The sequence below is a fragment of the Gavia stellata genome, chromosome 9 (genome assembly GCF_030936135.1).
Source record: "Gavia stellata isolate bGavSte3 chromosome 9, bGavSte3.hap2, whole genome shotgun sequence".
Classification (NCBI taxonomy): domain Eukaryota; kingdom Metazoa; phylum Chordata; class Aves; order Gaviiformes; family Gaviidae; genus Gavia; species Gavia stellata.
The window spans coordinates 20,855,150-20,868,334 of record NC_082602.1 but is presented as its reverse complement, the minus strand read 5'-3'; the positions used below and the strand labels follow the sequence as shown (position 1 = coordinate 20,868,334).

Genomic DNA, 13,185 nt, shown 5'->3' with positions numbered 1-13,185 from the left:
TACATTATCCACAGGCAATTACTTCACTCACTGTGGAGGTTAGACCGAGCTGCGGGATGGGTTGAGGGGAGGACATATCTCAGCACTCTGTAAGGAAGGAAGCTGTTTGCTGTAGGAAGTCTTGCTCATTCAGCAACATAATTCAGAAGAAGAGTCATGAACAAAGCAGCACCCTACAGGAAGAAAGTTGATGGTGTAGTTAGAGGAAGATTGGTAAACACCTGTCTTCTACTCTACTTCTACTCTACTTCCTAATGATGCTGGCAAGTCTCTAGCACCAAGATTTTGACATATAGCAGTTCCTCACGTTCCTCAGTCTCTGGCTGTCCAGCACAGCACAGGGCTTCACTCCCGCAGTGCTAACCAGTCCCAATGCAGCGGAAATCAGGGAATCCTCCTGGCTCTGTTTGTTCAGGGGTGTGTTTGGTGGTATGAACACAAGGGCCTTCATGGCCATAATGTCCTTCATGTTCTTCCTGGCTCTGCCCTGATGCAGTCTGTAGCGTTCAGGAAGCTGCTCTGCCTAAGTGGCTACTCAGCCCTTCTGTGTGTAAGGTAAGATACTCAATTTCTTTACCAGGTCAAGGAGGGGCAGGGGAGAGAGGGAGTTATCAGTTTAGTTCCTTCAAATTCTCATAAAATGTTAAGGATCTTATCTTGATTTTTCACACTTTCTCCATCTCCACTAGGGACACAAATGGCACTTAAATTTATTACACTATGGCCTCAGACTTCTTATACTACAAATACCCAATTCTACTATGCAGGGTGATTGTGAAGGTAAATCCTGATGATATATATCATATACTGATATTCCAGAGAACATCAGGACAAGGCTAGGAAAGAAGGCAATGAAGGAGGAGAATGAAAGAACATGTTGACCAGCTGCGTCAGATTTTCATCCTCACCCATTCCATGCATTTTGCCTGCCTTGCTCACTATGAAAAAAAAAAACAAGTCAGAGATTAGGAAACTAAAGATTGCACCATAACACGTGTTCACAATGGGGCTGGATAAAGGCACCAGTATCAACCTGGGAATTCCTACCTTCACTTTGCAAACAAAATAGCTTTTCAGAAGGCATGCATACCTTTTCATGCAGATTCAGGAAAGGAGGAAGAGTAGGAATAGAGATATTAACATATGAGTATGTTAGTAAAGAAGAAAGATATTGCAACAAACTCACTTAACATCCATTTGAAGCCTCAGTATTTTCTGATCTCATGGTATTAAAATTAGAATATGTTAATTTTATTAAGCTACATTGCTGTTTGGCATAATCAAGGCAGTTTTATTTGCTAGCTATTATTTGTGAAATACAATGTATCATGTCAAATTCAGTATCTAAAATAACATTTAAAATACAAAAGTTTTCCCAGGACAAATACTGCAAAAATCTCATTGTCTGTCAGTATCTCTCTCACAACTTTGGAGTCCATTCTCTAATTTCAGTCAGACTTGACTGCAGGGTCAGTCCAACAACTCCTTTGAGATTCAGTCCCCAAACACAGGCTTCCAGTTTCTCTGATTCTTTCATGCTCTGAAGGGTAATTTTCTCTCCAACCAAAAGGCTGGAGAGTTCTTGGCTATTTCTTCCTACCCATCCACAGACCAGCAGTAGACTCTTCCCCAGTCATCACCAACTAGGAGCTTGGAGGAATTTCTTGATAAAGAAAGAAAAAGAGAAAAATATTTAAGAACAAGATGCAAATAGGATCAAGGCTTTCTCCTGTATGTCTAGCAATTAGAAGGATGCAACATTCAGGGAAGTAGGTTATCTTTAATGAGAAATTTGAAGAACAATGATACGGAGTGGACAAAAATTTGTACTTCAAAGACTGAACTTAGAATTGGATCCAAACTTTCCTGGAGTTCAGTGGGTTAGTTGTGGACAATCTAGCGGGATCAGAAGCTCTTACCGTTCTCTGAGACTCTATGAATGTTAAATAATCCGCTGGCCAGATTCAGAATTCAGACTTGTTAGCACATAATGTCATGGCTTCAGCCACTGAAATCTCTGCTGCATGCAGTGCCACAAACACTAATGAAACTAACCCCCCCCCAAACTTTCCCACTTTCAATATAACAATATAAATATGATTCATATAAACATCACAGTCATGAAGTGCTCTAAATCTGAGTATGTAGAATACAGGAATCATTTTAGCAACCATCAAAACGCCAACACTTTTGGAGACAAACACAGCAACTGTTTTACAGTACATCGTAACATCCTGAGTAGGAGATAACAAATATTACAGCCAGATGAAACTGCAGGAGGGGGATTGAGTAAACTGAAATACTGCTTGCTGTGCAAACTGAGTGGAGTTTAACAACAAAGTTGTCCTTTGGCCAGAAACTTCCTCTTTACATTGCATCTCCTGCAGCTGCTAGGATAGTGTTTTTTCTCTAGTGCAGAGACAGTGTAGCAGCTACTGAGCTCCAAAACTATTCTGGCCGAAAGCTGCTCTTCCTCCTTCATTGTCTCCTATCCGTCCACTGACTATCCCAACATCCTTCACTTAACACAGTTAGCCAGGTCAGCTCCCAGAGTGACTGCATTAGGCTAAGACAGAGTGATTCGACTGAGATTCAAAAAAACCCGAACAACAACAAAAACCCAACAACAACAAAAACCCCAAACGCGAAAACCCAGCAGTAATACAAACTCCAGAATAAAACAAAATAACCTGCTGATGCCGGGCAGGGCAGTGGGGGCCGCGAGGCCGGTGCGGTGCCCTCTGACGGCCACTGCCCGCAATGCAAAGGGAAGGACAGTACCTGGACACAGCCAGCGCAGTCACCGCTGGGCTCGTCTTACTTGGTTTTCCAGTCAAGGCAAGGCTGGGATGCAGTTCCCGACAGAGAACAAGATGTTTTCCACACTTGTTACCTGTTGTGTGGTTTAAAAATAAATATTTAGAAAGCGTCTGGGGGCAGCATGGACGGGATTGTTATTATTTACGGTCAGCAAGTTGTTAAGTTGAGAACAAATATATTTAATCTCAGCCTGTGCTGTTGCAAAATAGACCCATCCCAATTTAATTTGTGGCTATGATAGTTACATGTGCTGACGTGCGGCTGTATCAATTGTGTGCTAAATTGGATTTGTGTATTATTGCTTTCTAAATTGCATGCCTAGTTCAGCAAAATTGTTCATCAGTTTTCACTGGCTCTATGCTTAATAAGATGCCCCACAATACCTTGCTGCCAGGATATAATACAGCCCATAATTGCCTAGTAAAAAGAAATTACATAAAGCCCTGGTATTATCAACTTATCTAAATCTGCTCATAACAGAACCAATAATTAAATGCTGAGAACATTTCACATATGCACACATACATACACACACACACACCTAACAACATAACTCAATCATAGTTACTTTGGTCTTTTTAATGACTGTTTTTTTGTATTGATTTTATTTTCTTTAATGCATAGAAAGAGATGTGGGAACATTTGGTCATGTAAAATAATTCTGAAGTCATCTGAATAGTTTAAGGGAGCATGGCACTGCTGTGATTACACCTCTCAACTCTTTATTAAAAGAACACTCTTGCTGTACGCATCTGAGAACATGCATCCTTATGCTCGTGTGTGAACAGGTGTGTGCATCTATCCATCACCAGATGCCTGGTCAATGCTTGTCTTCTTTTATGATCCTCTCTGAAAAAAGCACAAACAGGAGTATTCTGCTGTGCTCCCAGGGGCAGCTTTTAAGTCCTAGTTTGGAGAACTGTTTAAGATATAAATTTTAAAAATAGCTAAAATCTCAGTTTGCTCAAAGACATTCCTATGCAATTGTACCTGAGCAAATAGGACATAGAGACAAATGCCACAGGAAGTTATGGGCAAGAATTTACGAAATTCTTAGAACAAATTGGATGTTTGTACATGTAAAAAGAATGCAAATTGACTACATAATACTACAAGGACTTTGGAAGGAATGTTAAGTCTTTTGCTTTGATTTCCAGCAATCTGATTACAGACCACAATGAAACTAAATATGTAGCTACCACAACCAGACTATTTCAGATCTGACATCTTCTGTGTTCTTGCACCTTCCCTAGAAGCATCTGGCTCTAGCTACTCTCAGAGACATGACAAAAGGTAGGATGGGCATCTGTTTTGGCATTTCCAATATGACTCTGTATGTATAAATAATTTCACATAGGAATCTAAGTAACGTAGATGCCAAGTTACATGCACAGCACTTCTGAAGATCTCAGTGGTAATGCCCAATTACTATATATCTTTTTATGCACATGTTACATCTATAGCTCTATATTTATGCAAATTGTGTGCCTAAAACTGAAGTAATAGAGGATGTCTGTAATGAGGATCACAGCAAACAAGTGGTGTAAATTATACATCCTAACATCACAATTCCTTTGTCTTATAAAATGTGCTGCAAAGAGAAGCAAGCTGTGCTATTTAGGATGTGCCTTTAAAGCTCCCTGGCAGGTTTCAGCTCCTGTATTTGTTAAAACAAGGGAGTGAGTTTGAGTTGGTTTTACTACCAGGCAGCACCGTAGCCTCATCATCTTATTAACCTCAGCTCTGCGAGAACTCCAAGGTATCAGCTTCATCTTGGCACAGCCTTGAATAAACAGCTCCATGCACGAGGGCCTGCTGCTGGTCTCCCACAAGTCTGAAGAACCTGTGACCTCATTTAAGGTGGGAAAGACAACAAACTTCCCTGTTCCATCCCAAGGCAGGATCTGGCACTGCCCACTCTGACATTATGCCAGGATACTTTAGTACAGGCCATCAGCAGAGGTGCCAAGGGAATGGGCTTTCTGGAGCCAGGATAGTTCATTAGTTTCATAGGTTTATGCAGAAAGGTGGTCTATCAAGCTTGACAGAACCCATGACAGAGAGCCTATGAAGAAACTTTCAGCTTCATCCAGGCAGGATGTGCCCTTGAGACTGGTGGCTCAGGGGCTCTCTGTCTCTAAGGTAGGAGAGTGGCTACTCACTACTTCTGCTGCTGGTTACAGTAACACTGCACCAGTTACCTGCACCATCACCCCTTCACACCACTATGCTCACACACTCTCTTCTTCCTTATAATCGAACAAGGTCTGCAGCACACAGTCACACTGCGCTTCACAGCCCACCCTGTGGTCATACCCGTGTTGCCTGGCTCTTCCACCATGCCTCTCCGTGGTCTCAGTCCAGCAGCTTGGTCTGGGGTATTGGTGTATTCGGTCTTCCACAGCTGTGCCAGCAAGGAGGTAAAAATGGAAAAAGCATGGATTATAACAATGCAACAAGAGAGAGATGTGGCTGCCTGTTTCCCAGCAAGGGGTGGAAACTGAACATCTAACATCAGAACAGTATTTCACAGTCGTCTCTCCCTCTTGCCACTGTGCTGCAGGGCGTCACACTGGAGAAAAGTATGCAGGGAGCTGGTGGGGTTGCAAGGCTGACACACTAATGAAGATCCCAGTAACCCAGGAAGCTCTTCCACCAGACTGGAGGCGGAAACAGCAGTGAATTCCTGCTCCTGAGAAAGTATGGCTTAATAAACTGAACTGTGAACCAACTCTCAGAAACCAGACTCAAACATATTTCTGATGGGCAATATAATTTTTGCTTTAAAAACCACACCAGAATGAAAAGCATATTTTCAAAACTCTTCCTGAATGGCAAAGACTCCTCCATTCAGGAGGATAAAAGTTGATAGGAAGCAAACATTTTACTCTGATTTTCAGCTTCTGCCCTGTTAAGAAAGTGGCATGGGCTTTTAGTAGCTCTGTCCCTCCATTTAGGATGCAAAATTCTGCCTCTGGTCTACAATGAATCAGGATTCCCTTTCCTCTCTCCCATCCACCTACCCTCACCACTCCATCTGTGCTTCCTGTGATGATGACGCTGCGTGTGTCCCACTCCATCACTTCAGCAAAGCAGCAACAAACAATATGGCATTTGGGGCTGCAGGTGGTGTTAATGCTTGCAAGGAGCTGGCCATTGACCGTCCACAGATATAGGTAAGATCCAGCACAAGAGATAATATCACCCTGTAACAAAGCAAGAGGCAATGTTTCAAGATCCTACACTCATCCTCCTCACAACCCTTAAGTGCTGGTTATAAATTACAGAGTTGCTCTGACTTAAATTCTGACCTTTGTTTTGCTTCTGATGATGTAAACCAGAGGAAGTAAAAATGACATTTTTTTCCTCAGTAAAAATACTGACATTTTTGCGTCATAGAAATCCAAAACAAGTGTCTCAGATTTAGCAAGATAATGCAGAAACAAAGGTTTTTTGCATTTTTTAAATGAAAACATTTCTTTAAATGTTCCCTTTCTATTTTCCAGAAAATCCAGGCTTTTAGTAAAAAAGCAGACTGACAGGCTGACCTAACTACTGTCACGGACAGGGACTGTGCACAGGCAATGCCCAGCACAGGTTCTAGGCCAGGACTAGTGCTCTTTTAAGTTTTACAAATAAGCATTCTCTTAAACAAGGACATGGTTTTCACCTGCTTAGCTGGAAGCCTTTGGTGATTTCACAATCCTCCTCTGCCCCTTACAGGGAGCTTAATGTCATCGCATTTTTAGACTGTGTTTTGCATTTGATCAATGACCAGCTCAGCGTTCAGTGACCTGCACTTCTGATGCAGAAAACATCCTTTGCAACTGAATCTCTCCTCTCCTCTCCCTTCTGTGCAGGTGCATAGTCTTACCCCAGACTGCACGTAAGGAGCAAATAAACAGGTAATCCCTTAGGGGCAAGAAACACCCAGAACCAAGAGCCAACACTGCAAAATTTTAAATTATCTTATCAAAAGTGCATTTTGAACAAGTTACTAATTGAAATTCCACCTAACCTTATCACCCTTGATGCTTACGAAGAACCAGCTAAATAGAACACCATCAACAAAGTCATCTGATTCTGGCAAAGGCCAGTGTGCCCTTAAATTAGCAGCATACATCTGGTTTAAATCAACTAACACTGTACTTCACCCCTGCCTGATTTGGGGCCAGGGCTCTTCACACTGCAGGGCAGAATTCTGAAGTTAAAACAAGGATAGCACATTCTAAACAGAGTTGCCAATAATTAAAGAGATTAAATTTCATGATTTAATAAGTGAGAATACATAATGTCCAGGCATTTGGTAATGATCTACAGTGTTTTTCAGATCTAGACCAGGGATTTAAAACTAAGTGAAATCATTAGTTACAGGAAGCTTTTACAATCCTCCTTAGCTTATAAACTTTTTGGGACAGCCTTTTTATTTTGTGTCTACATGATACAAACACCATGAGGTTTGGATCTATAAATGGAGCTTCTAGATTCTCAAGTAAATATAAAAACGAACAATCACATAACAAAGAGCTGTACAGGGTTCTTATTTCACAGAAAAGTATGTGGTTCAGAAATTTGTTTCCTTCAAAACTTTGCTTCAAAACTTCCTGAATTTTCCAGGAAAAAACCTTGTTAGCAAACATGTAATTTTCTGTCAATCAAAATACTTATCACAATGGAAACATTTTGTTTCTATCTTCATGTTACAATACATAAGTATATATGGGAAATTTAAACAAAAACACATTTCAGAATTAAACATCCTGTTCTGCTAAGGTCAAAAAGAATTCTTTCATCCATAGCATACGGACCACTTCATCTTTTTTTCCTTGAAGTTTCAGTCATGCTTTCCTAATATTTTTGCTCTTTTAAATGAATCTTTATGCACACTGTTGTCCAATCAGTTTAACCATTTTCACTCCAACAACGTGGAGAACTGCACTTGGATCAGTCACCAGACTGTTCCTGGCACAGACCATCTCGTTTTTGGAGAGCTCCAGTAGAGGAGCTACCAACTAAAAAGGCTACTGTCAATGGTGGGCTGGTACATAGAAAGGAGAGGACTCCATCCTCTTGGGGTCCTAAGGCCATGCTCTGTGCCAGCCCACCCACTCCCTACTGAATGCTTGGCACTGCTTCAGCTGACTTCATAAGGGACCACCAGGGTATTCTGAACTGGCCTGCTGAAGCCACTGGCCGCTTTACACTAACCAGGACCCCTGGGGCTGGGAGCTGAGCGGGCACTGAATAGACTACTTAATTCCTACCCTCAATTACTAATCACCCGACTGCATGGTTAATAAAGCTCTGATATGACTATTTTTGCACAGACTAAGCAGAAAACATCTGCCTGGTTTCTTACGGCTATGAACTCAATTTTGCCTCTCTTGGTACAAGCTCTGGTACTGGATCCAACCTTGAATTGTCTGAGAAGCTGGAATCCTGCTCTAGTATATTATCAGAGACAGAAAATACAAATGTACAAACAACATTTTTGGGAGGTAGAAGGTTGGAAAAAATCTCATTCAGAGTATTTACAGTAAAATCTAATACAGAGTATTTTTCTATCAACATGCATGCAATTCTAGCCAGGCACAGACCACAACAGACTTATTCCCACTGCTATCAAGAGCTCCTCCCACACCTGAGAGTAGAAGGGAAAGCAAAAAGCCAACACTGTCACCACAAAGGTGTAAGGAAGTTGTCAGCTGAGACAGCAGACTGAGGTCTAACATGTCTCAGATGACATGGCTCTGCTGCATGAATGTCAGGAGAAATTAATGAAATAATGGAGGCAATAAGGTTATGGGTGAGCCAAATCCAGGAGCTACTAGGGTAATACTTCATGCCCCGTAAACTAAAAGTTGTTTAATCCTGCTGTCTACTCATCCAAAGATGCTTCTACTTAGCTACTCAGTCTAAGATGTTGCTTTTAGTGCTCGCCTCTCATCATTAAGAACACTATTAGCAATCTCTGTAGAAAGAAAAAAATCAATGTATCAGACTTTCAGGATGTTTTTATGTTGGGAAGAGCACCCATTAAATTATCATGAAATGTTCATGGATACATCAGAAGAAAGATGATAAATGAAGATCTTACTGTTGAATTGTTGATGGCAACAGAACAGAGGCTTGCCCCATGGGCAGGAAGCTGGTTTATGTACGTCAGCTGGTTCAGGTCCCAAATGATGCAGGTTCTGTCATCGGATCCACTCACGAAGATGCTGTAGGTCACAGACGCGGCAAGGCAGGTCACTGCCTGAGCGTGCCCATACAAAGCCTGGTGGGAAAAAGCAACCAGTAAACCACAGCAGAGGGTGGCTGATTTACTAGGGAACCACAGTCCTACTGTCATTTGCTTAGTAAGAGCAAGCAACCTAGTCATTCTTTGGGTAACTGAAAAAGGTATAAGAGGAAATCCCAAAGGATCTTATGGAAGCATCCTGGTCCTCAACTTGTCGTTGAGGAAAGTTGAGTCTCCAAGAGATAAAATTATTTGCCCCAAGATGCATACTTACTCAGGGCCCTTGGCGTATATTTTAGACTCTACGACAGGGTTTTGTGCTCAGCAACAAAACATCATTTTTCACTTCAGTCTATGCAGCTTAAAGTAAAATTTATGCTTGGAAATTAATATTTCTCAATATTAAAAAAAATTTTTGAAACAAAACTTATCAGGATGTATTTCAGTGACTTTCCCCAGTCTTTCCTTTCTGTTTTCCTGAACAAGTACTGATATTTTCCCAATTTTAATTAAGAAGAAAAACAGCATTTGAGGATAATTTTTGCATAAAGCCATATATGAATTCCTTTCTCTTTCATCATTATCCAACATCCTTTTTTTGGTTTGTTTTATAGGTTCTAGAGACACAAGGAATGCCCAGTTTAATTTAACTTTAAACAGTTTAATATAAAAAGACTACACTTTAGGCAATTTAATAGCACAGATAGAAATCATGGGTAGAAGTATACTGATGACAATTGTTTAATGCAGCATCCTCAAATGACAGCAGTATACATTTCCACTGCATAACCACCAACGACAGTAAAGTCTGTATGGCAACAGAGAAAAAGTCCTTCACAGCTTTCCTAAAAAGCCTTTCAGGGCTCAATTTTTAGCTGCCTTACTGTGAAAAATCAGACACACCAGTTTTAAAGTCGGCTTTAACAGTAAATGCATACTCCCTGTTGGCTTTCTCTACATGACATAATTAGCACATCTTAAGGGTTTGTCTCAGTTCAGCATGGAGCAGGAGAGCCACATGTCCCAGATGATTTTTGCTAACACATCTCATACTCTTTCCAAGTGTGACTGCAAGACTGAACTCTTGCTGGCTAACATGTGCTGCCAAGGTTGCTAAGACAACAGTATTCAAACATTAATCCACTGGTGAAGAAGCTGAACTGCAGCAGGCTATGTACTACTGAAGGTGACCTGCAACTGCAAGGGATGAAGTTCAGCTTGTGATTTATTCCATTCACAAGAACTGTCGACTAAAAACACTGGCACAAAATGGTGTCTCCAATAGTGGTTTTCAGAGGTCAGAAACACTCTCAACTGAGCATAGAAAAGGAGGCTCAGCAATAGCTTTGGGCTGGCTGTAGAACAGTCTTTTTACAAAGGACTGGGCGTAACCCAGTGCCTGTTCTTCAGAACTGCACAAGACCTCTGCAAAAAGGGCTGGGACAAGGCAGGTTCAAGGGCTCCAAATTTCCTCGCCTTCCTCCAAAGCATGAAAGAAAAGGTACACACTGTGACAGCATCCAAACTGTGAAGTCAAGCCAAGCTAAGCTCCTGCACAAGTTTTGATAAAACCCCTTTTTTCTTTTTTTAACCCAGAAAGATCCTACCTGGCAGTGAAGTGCATAAAATACAAGCTGAGGGTGGAAGAGAGGGCTAGACCTGACCCCAGTCATAACCTCAGCTTCAATCCACCAGTATCTCAATGCATATTCATGCAAAAACAGTCATATACTTTTAGCTCGCTACCGTCTTCTCATTATTGCTCTGCAAAGACTGACAGGTTTTCCCTTAATAGGAAACATCCTGCACCATATCTGCAGAAAGAACTGTGAGGCCTATTTCCAGAGTAAATTCACAAATATCAAAAGACAAAAAAGAAGACCAGCTTCACTGCAGGAATGCTTCGTCCATGAAAACTTAAACCAAGTTTGACCATCCAACTTAACTGGCTGACATGGACACAGACACTTCATGGCTATGCTCAGCACCTCCCTGAGAGGTCTGTGTGGCAGACAGCACAGCTTGCCCAGATACTTCTCCCAGTCTAGTGTTTCATTTGGCCCAGAAATTCTGGGGGCTGGATTGCACGGACCACTCTGCTCATGAACAGTGAGGGAACTGGTAGACTGCATGGAGACTATTATGCTCAACCTTTAGTGTTCCACAAAACTGTGGAAGCAGCCCATGCTAGAGAGGGAAAAGTGACTTTTTCTGCTGAAATATAGTTTCTCTACTTTAGTACATTCCAAACCAAAATGTGTCAGTCCCATGAGACAGCTGGTAAGTGAATAGCATCCACTTTATAGCACATCAGCTTTACTTAAGCAAAGCTCACTCTCTCAGGAAAGATGATACAATTTTTTTGTTCAGCAGAAAAAGCATCCACCATGAAACAGTGAATTACATGAAAGCAGCAAGTAATTCACAGGAAGACATTTAGAACCATAGTTCAAATTTACATCTATGCCAGACAGTCATCAAAAAAAGCCTCTGCTAGCAAAGAGAAGGAAAAAAATACAGAATTTGTCATTGCATTATCTCATGCCACTTTGTGGACTTTGGATAATACCAGATTAATCACAGTGGAACACAACAGCAAAGCTGATTTTAGATTGTTGAAGAGAAAGGCATTATATTGGAGATAAAAGATGGCCTCTTCAGTTACCTGAAACTCATACTGAGCCCCTGATTGGTATACTTTTGATGTTGATGAAAATTACTGTTTATGCTTTTCTCTACTGCTGTTTCTTCTATTTATATGTCCATGTCCTGGTTTGGAATAATAACCAGCTAGATTAAAAGGTCCTCACTGAAGATCTTGTCTCATATTTCTGGCTTCTTCTCAAGCAGGAAACATCATAAACCTCAGAAGAGAGACTACTCTAAACACAGTTTCACCCCTAATTTAACACACAAGAATTTCAGATAAATGAAGATCTAAATACTTCTCTGGCATCCCAACAGACACTGAAGTTTTCACATAGTTTAATGACAAATAAAGTATGTTTTGGCTCAGGGTACGTAAAGCACTGAAATATCGTCTGACTATCACTCCAGAGCAAATGAACAGAAGAAGCTTCTAACACTTGGAGACCTTCCTGATCAATGAACCCTTTATTACTTTGCCTAAAAGTAGCAGAGTGTTTTCTGCATTTTGATTTCTTAGGGAAAAAAGGGTCCCATGCTGCCTTTCAGATACAATAGAGGTGTACTCTAGCTTTGCTTGTAAAGCTGAGAACTCAGCATAGCTGAACCACACAAATCTTGCATGAGAATTCACTTTCATAAATGAATTAGCATTTATACAGCTGTTTGATGACTATGGATGAACTCCAAATCAACAGCCACTAAAGGACTTTGGACAATGAGGACACAAACTATATCATTCTTATTGGATGCATCCCTACCTCATGGAGTGACAGATAAACTTTTTATGTTCTGAATTCAGGTTTAGAGAAAAGAATCAAGAACTTTGCCTAGCTGAGCCTTCATCTCCATCAGCTAAGTTCACAGGGTGTTTTGGAGATCCTGTCCATTGCTGTAGTAACCCCAAAAGAACTATCGCATCACCAGGTGATACTGGTTTTTGAAAATAATCGAAGGGTTGGCTGCACTTCAAGTGAGGAGAGCATATGCCTTCACTGTTTCTTTGATCATGATAAACTTTGGAAATGCTACCAAAGGGGGGGGGGGGGGGGGGAAACGCCAAGCAGTGTTCATAACTCTAAGCTGTGGGTATAAGGCATATTACCATCTCCTGACCTGATAACAGGCTGTCACATGATTCTGCTGATTATTGGGGGTTTTATGGCTTCTTGATTCACCCAAAGGTGTTTCCTCTGCCAGTCATCAGAGAAAGAAACTAATTTTTTGGTTTTCATTAAGTTTCTATAGCAAAAGAGCCACAGTACTGACCTGTCTCAAGTTTAGAGATTTCACTTTGTCCTTGACCAAGGAGAGTTCCCAGACACACACAACCGAGCTTGTTCCAGATGTGATTATGGTAGTTGCTGAAGGACACACAGCGCAGAGGCACTTTCCCCAGTCTGCCATGCACTCAAATGTAGTCATGTTCTGTACAAGAAAGCAGCTTTAAGTCAAATGCTCATCTGGTGATACCATGC

General features: G+C 41.2%; 1 protein-coding gene across 1 annotated transcript in view; it reads right to left on the bottom strand.

The window, feature by feature from the left end:
- Window positions 1-1,596: 1,596 nt before the first annotated feature.
- Window positions 1,597-13,185, bottom strand: part of WDFY4 (WDFY family member 4) — a 140,337-nt gene continuing 128,748 nt past the window's right edge. The window contains exons 56-61 of the mRNA XM_059821010.1: window positions 12,977-13,135; window positions 8,918-9,097; window positions 5,844-6,026; window positions 5,137-5,224; window positions 2,782-2,893; window positions 1,597-1,663 (exon numbers count right to left, since the gene is read on the bottom strand). Coding sequence (XP_059676993.1) covers window positions 1,597-1,663; window positions 2,782-2,893; window positions 5,137-5,224; window positions 5,844-6,026; window positions 8,918-9,097; window positions 12,977-13,135 — 789 coding nt within the window. The remainder of the gene's footprint in view (window positions 1,664-2,781; window positions 2,894-5,136; window positions 5,225-5,843; window positions 6,027-8,917; window positions 9,098-12,976; window positions 13,136-13,185) is intronic.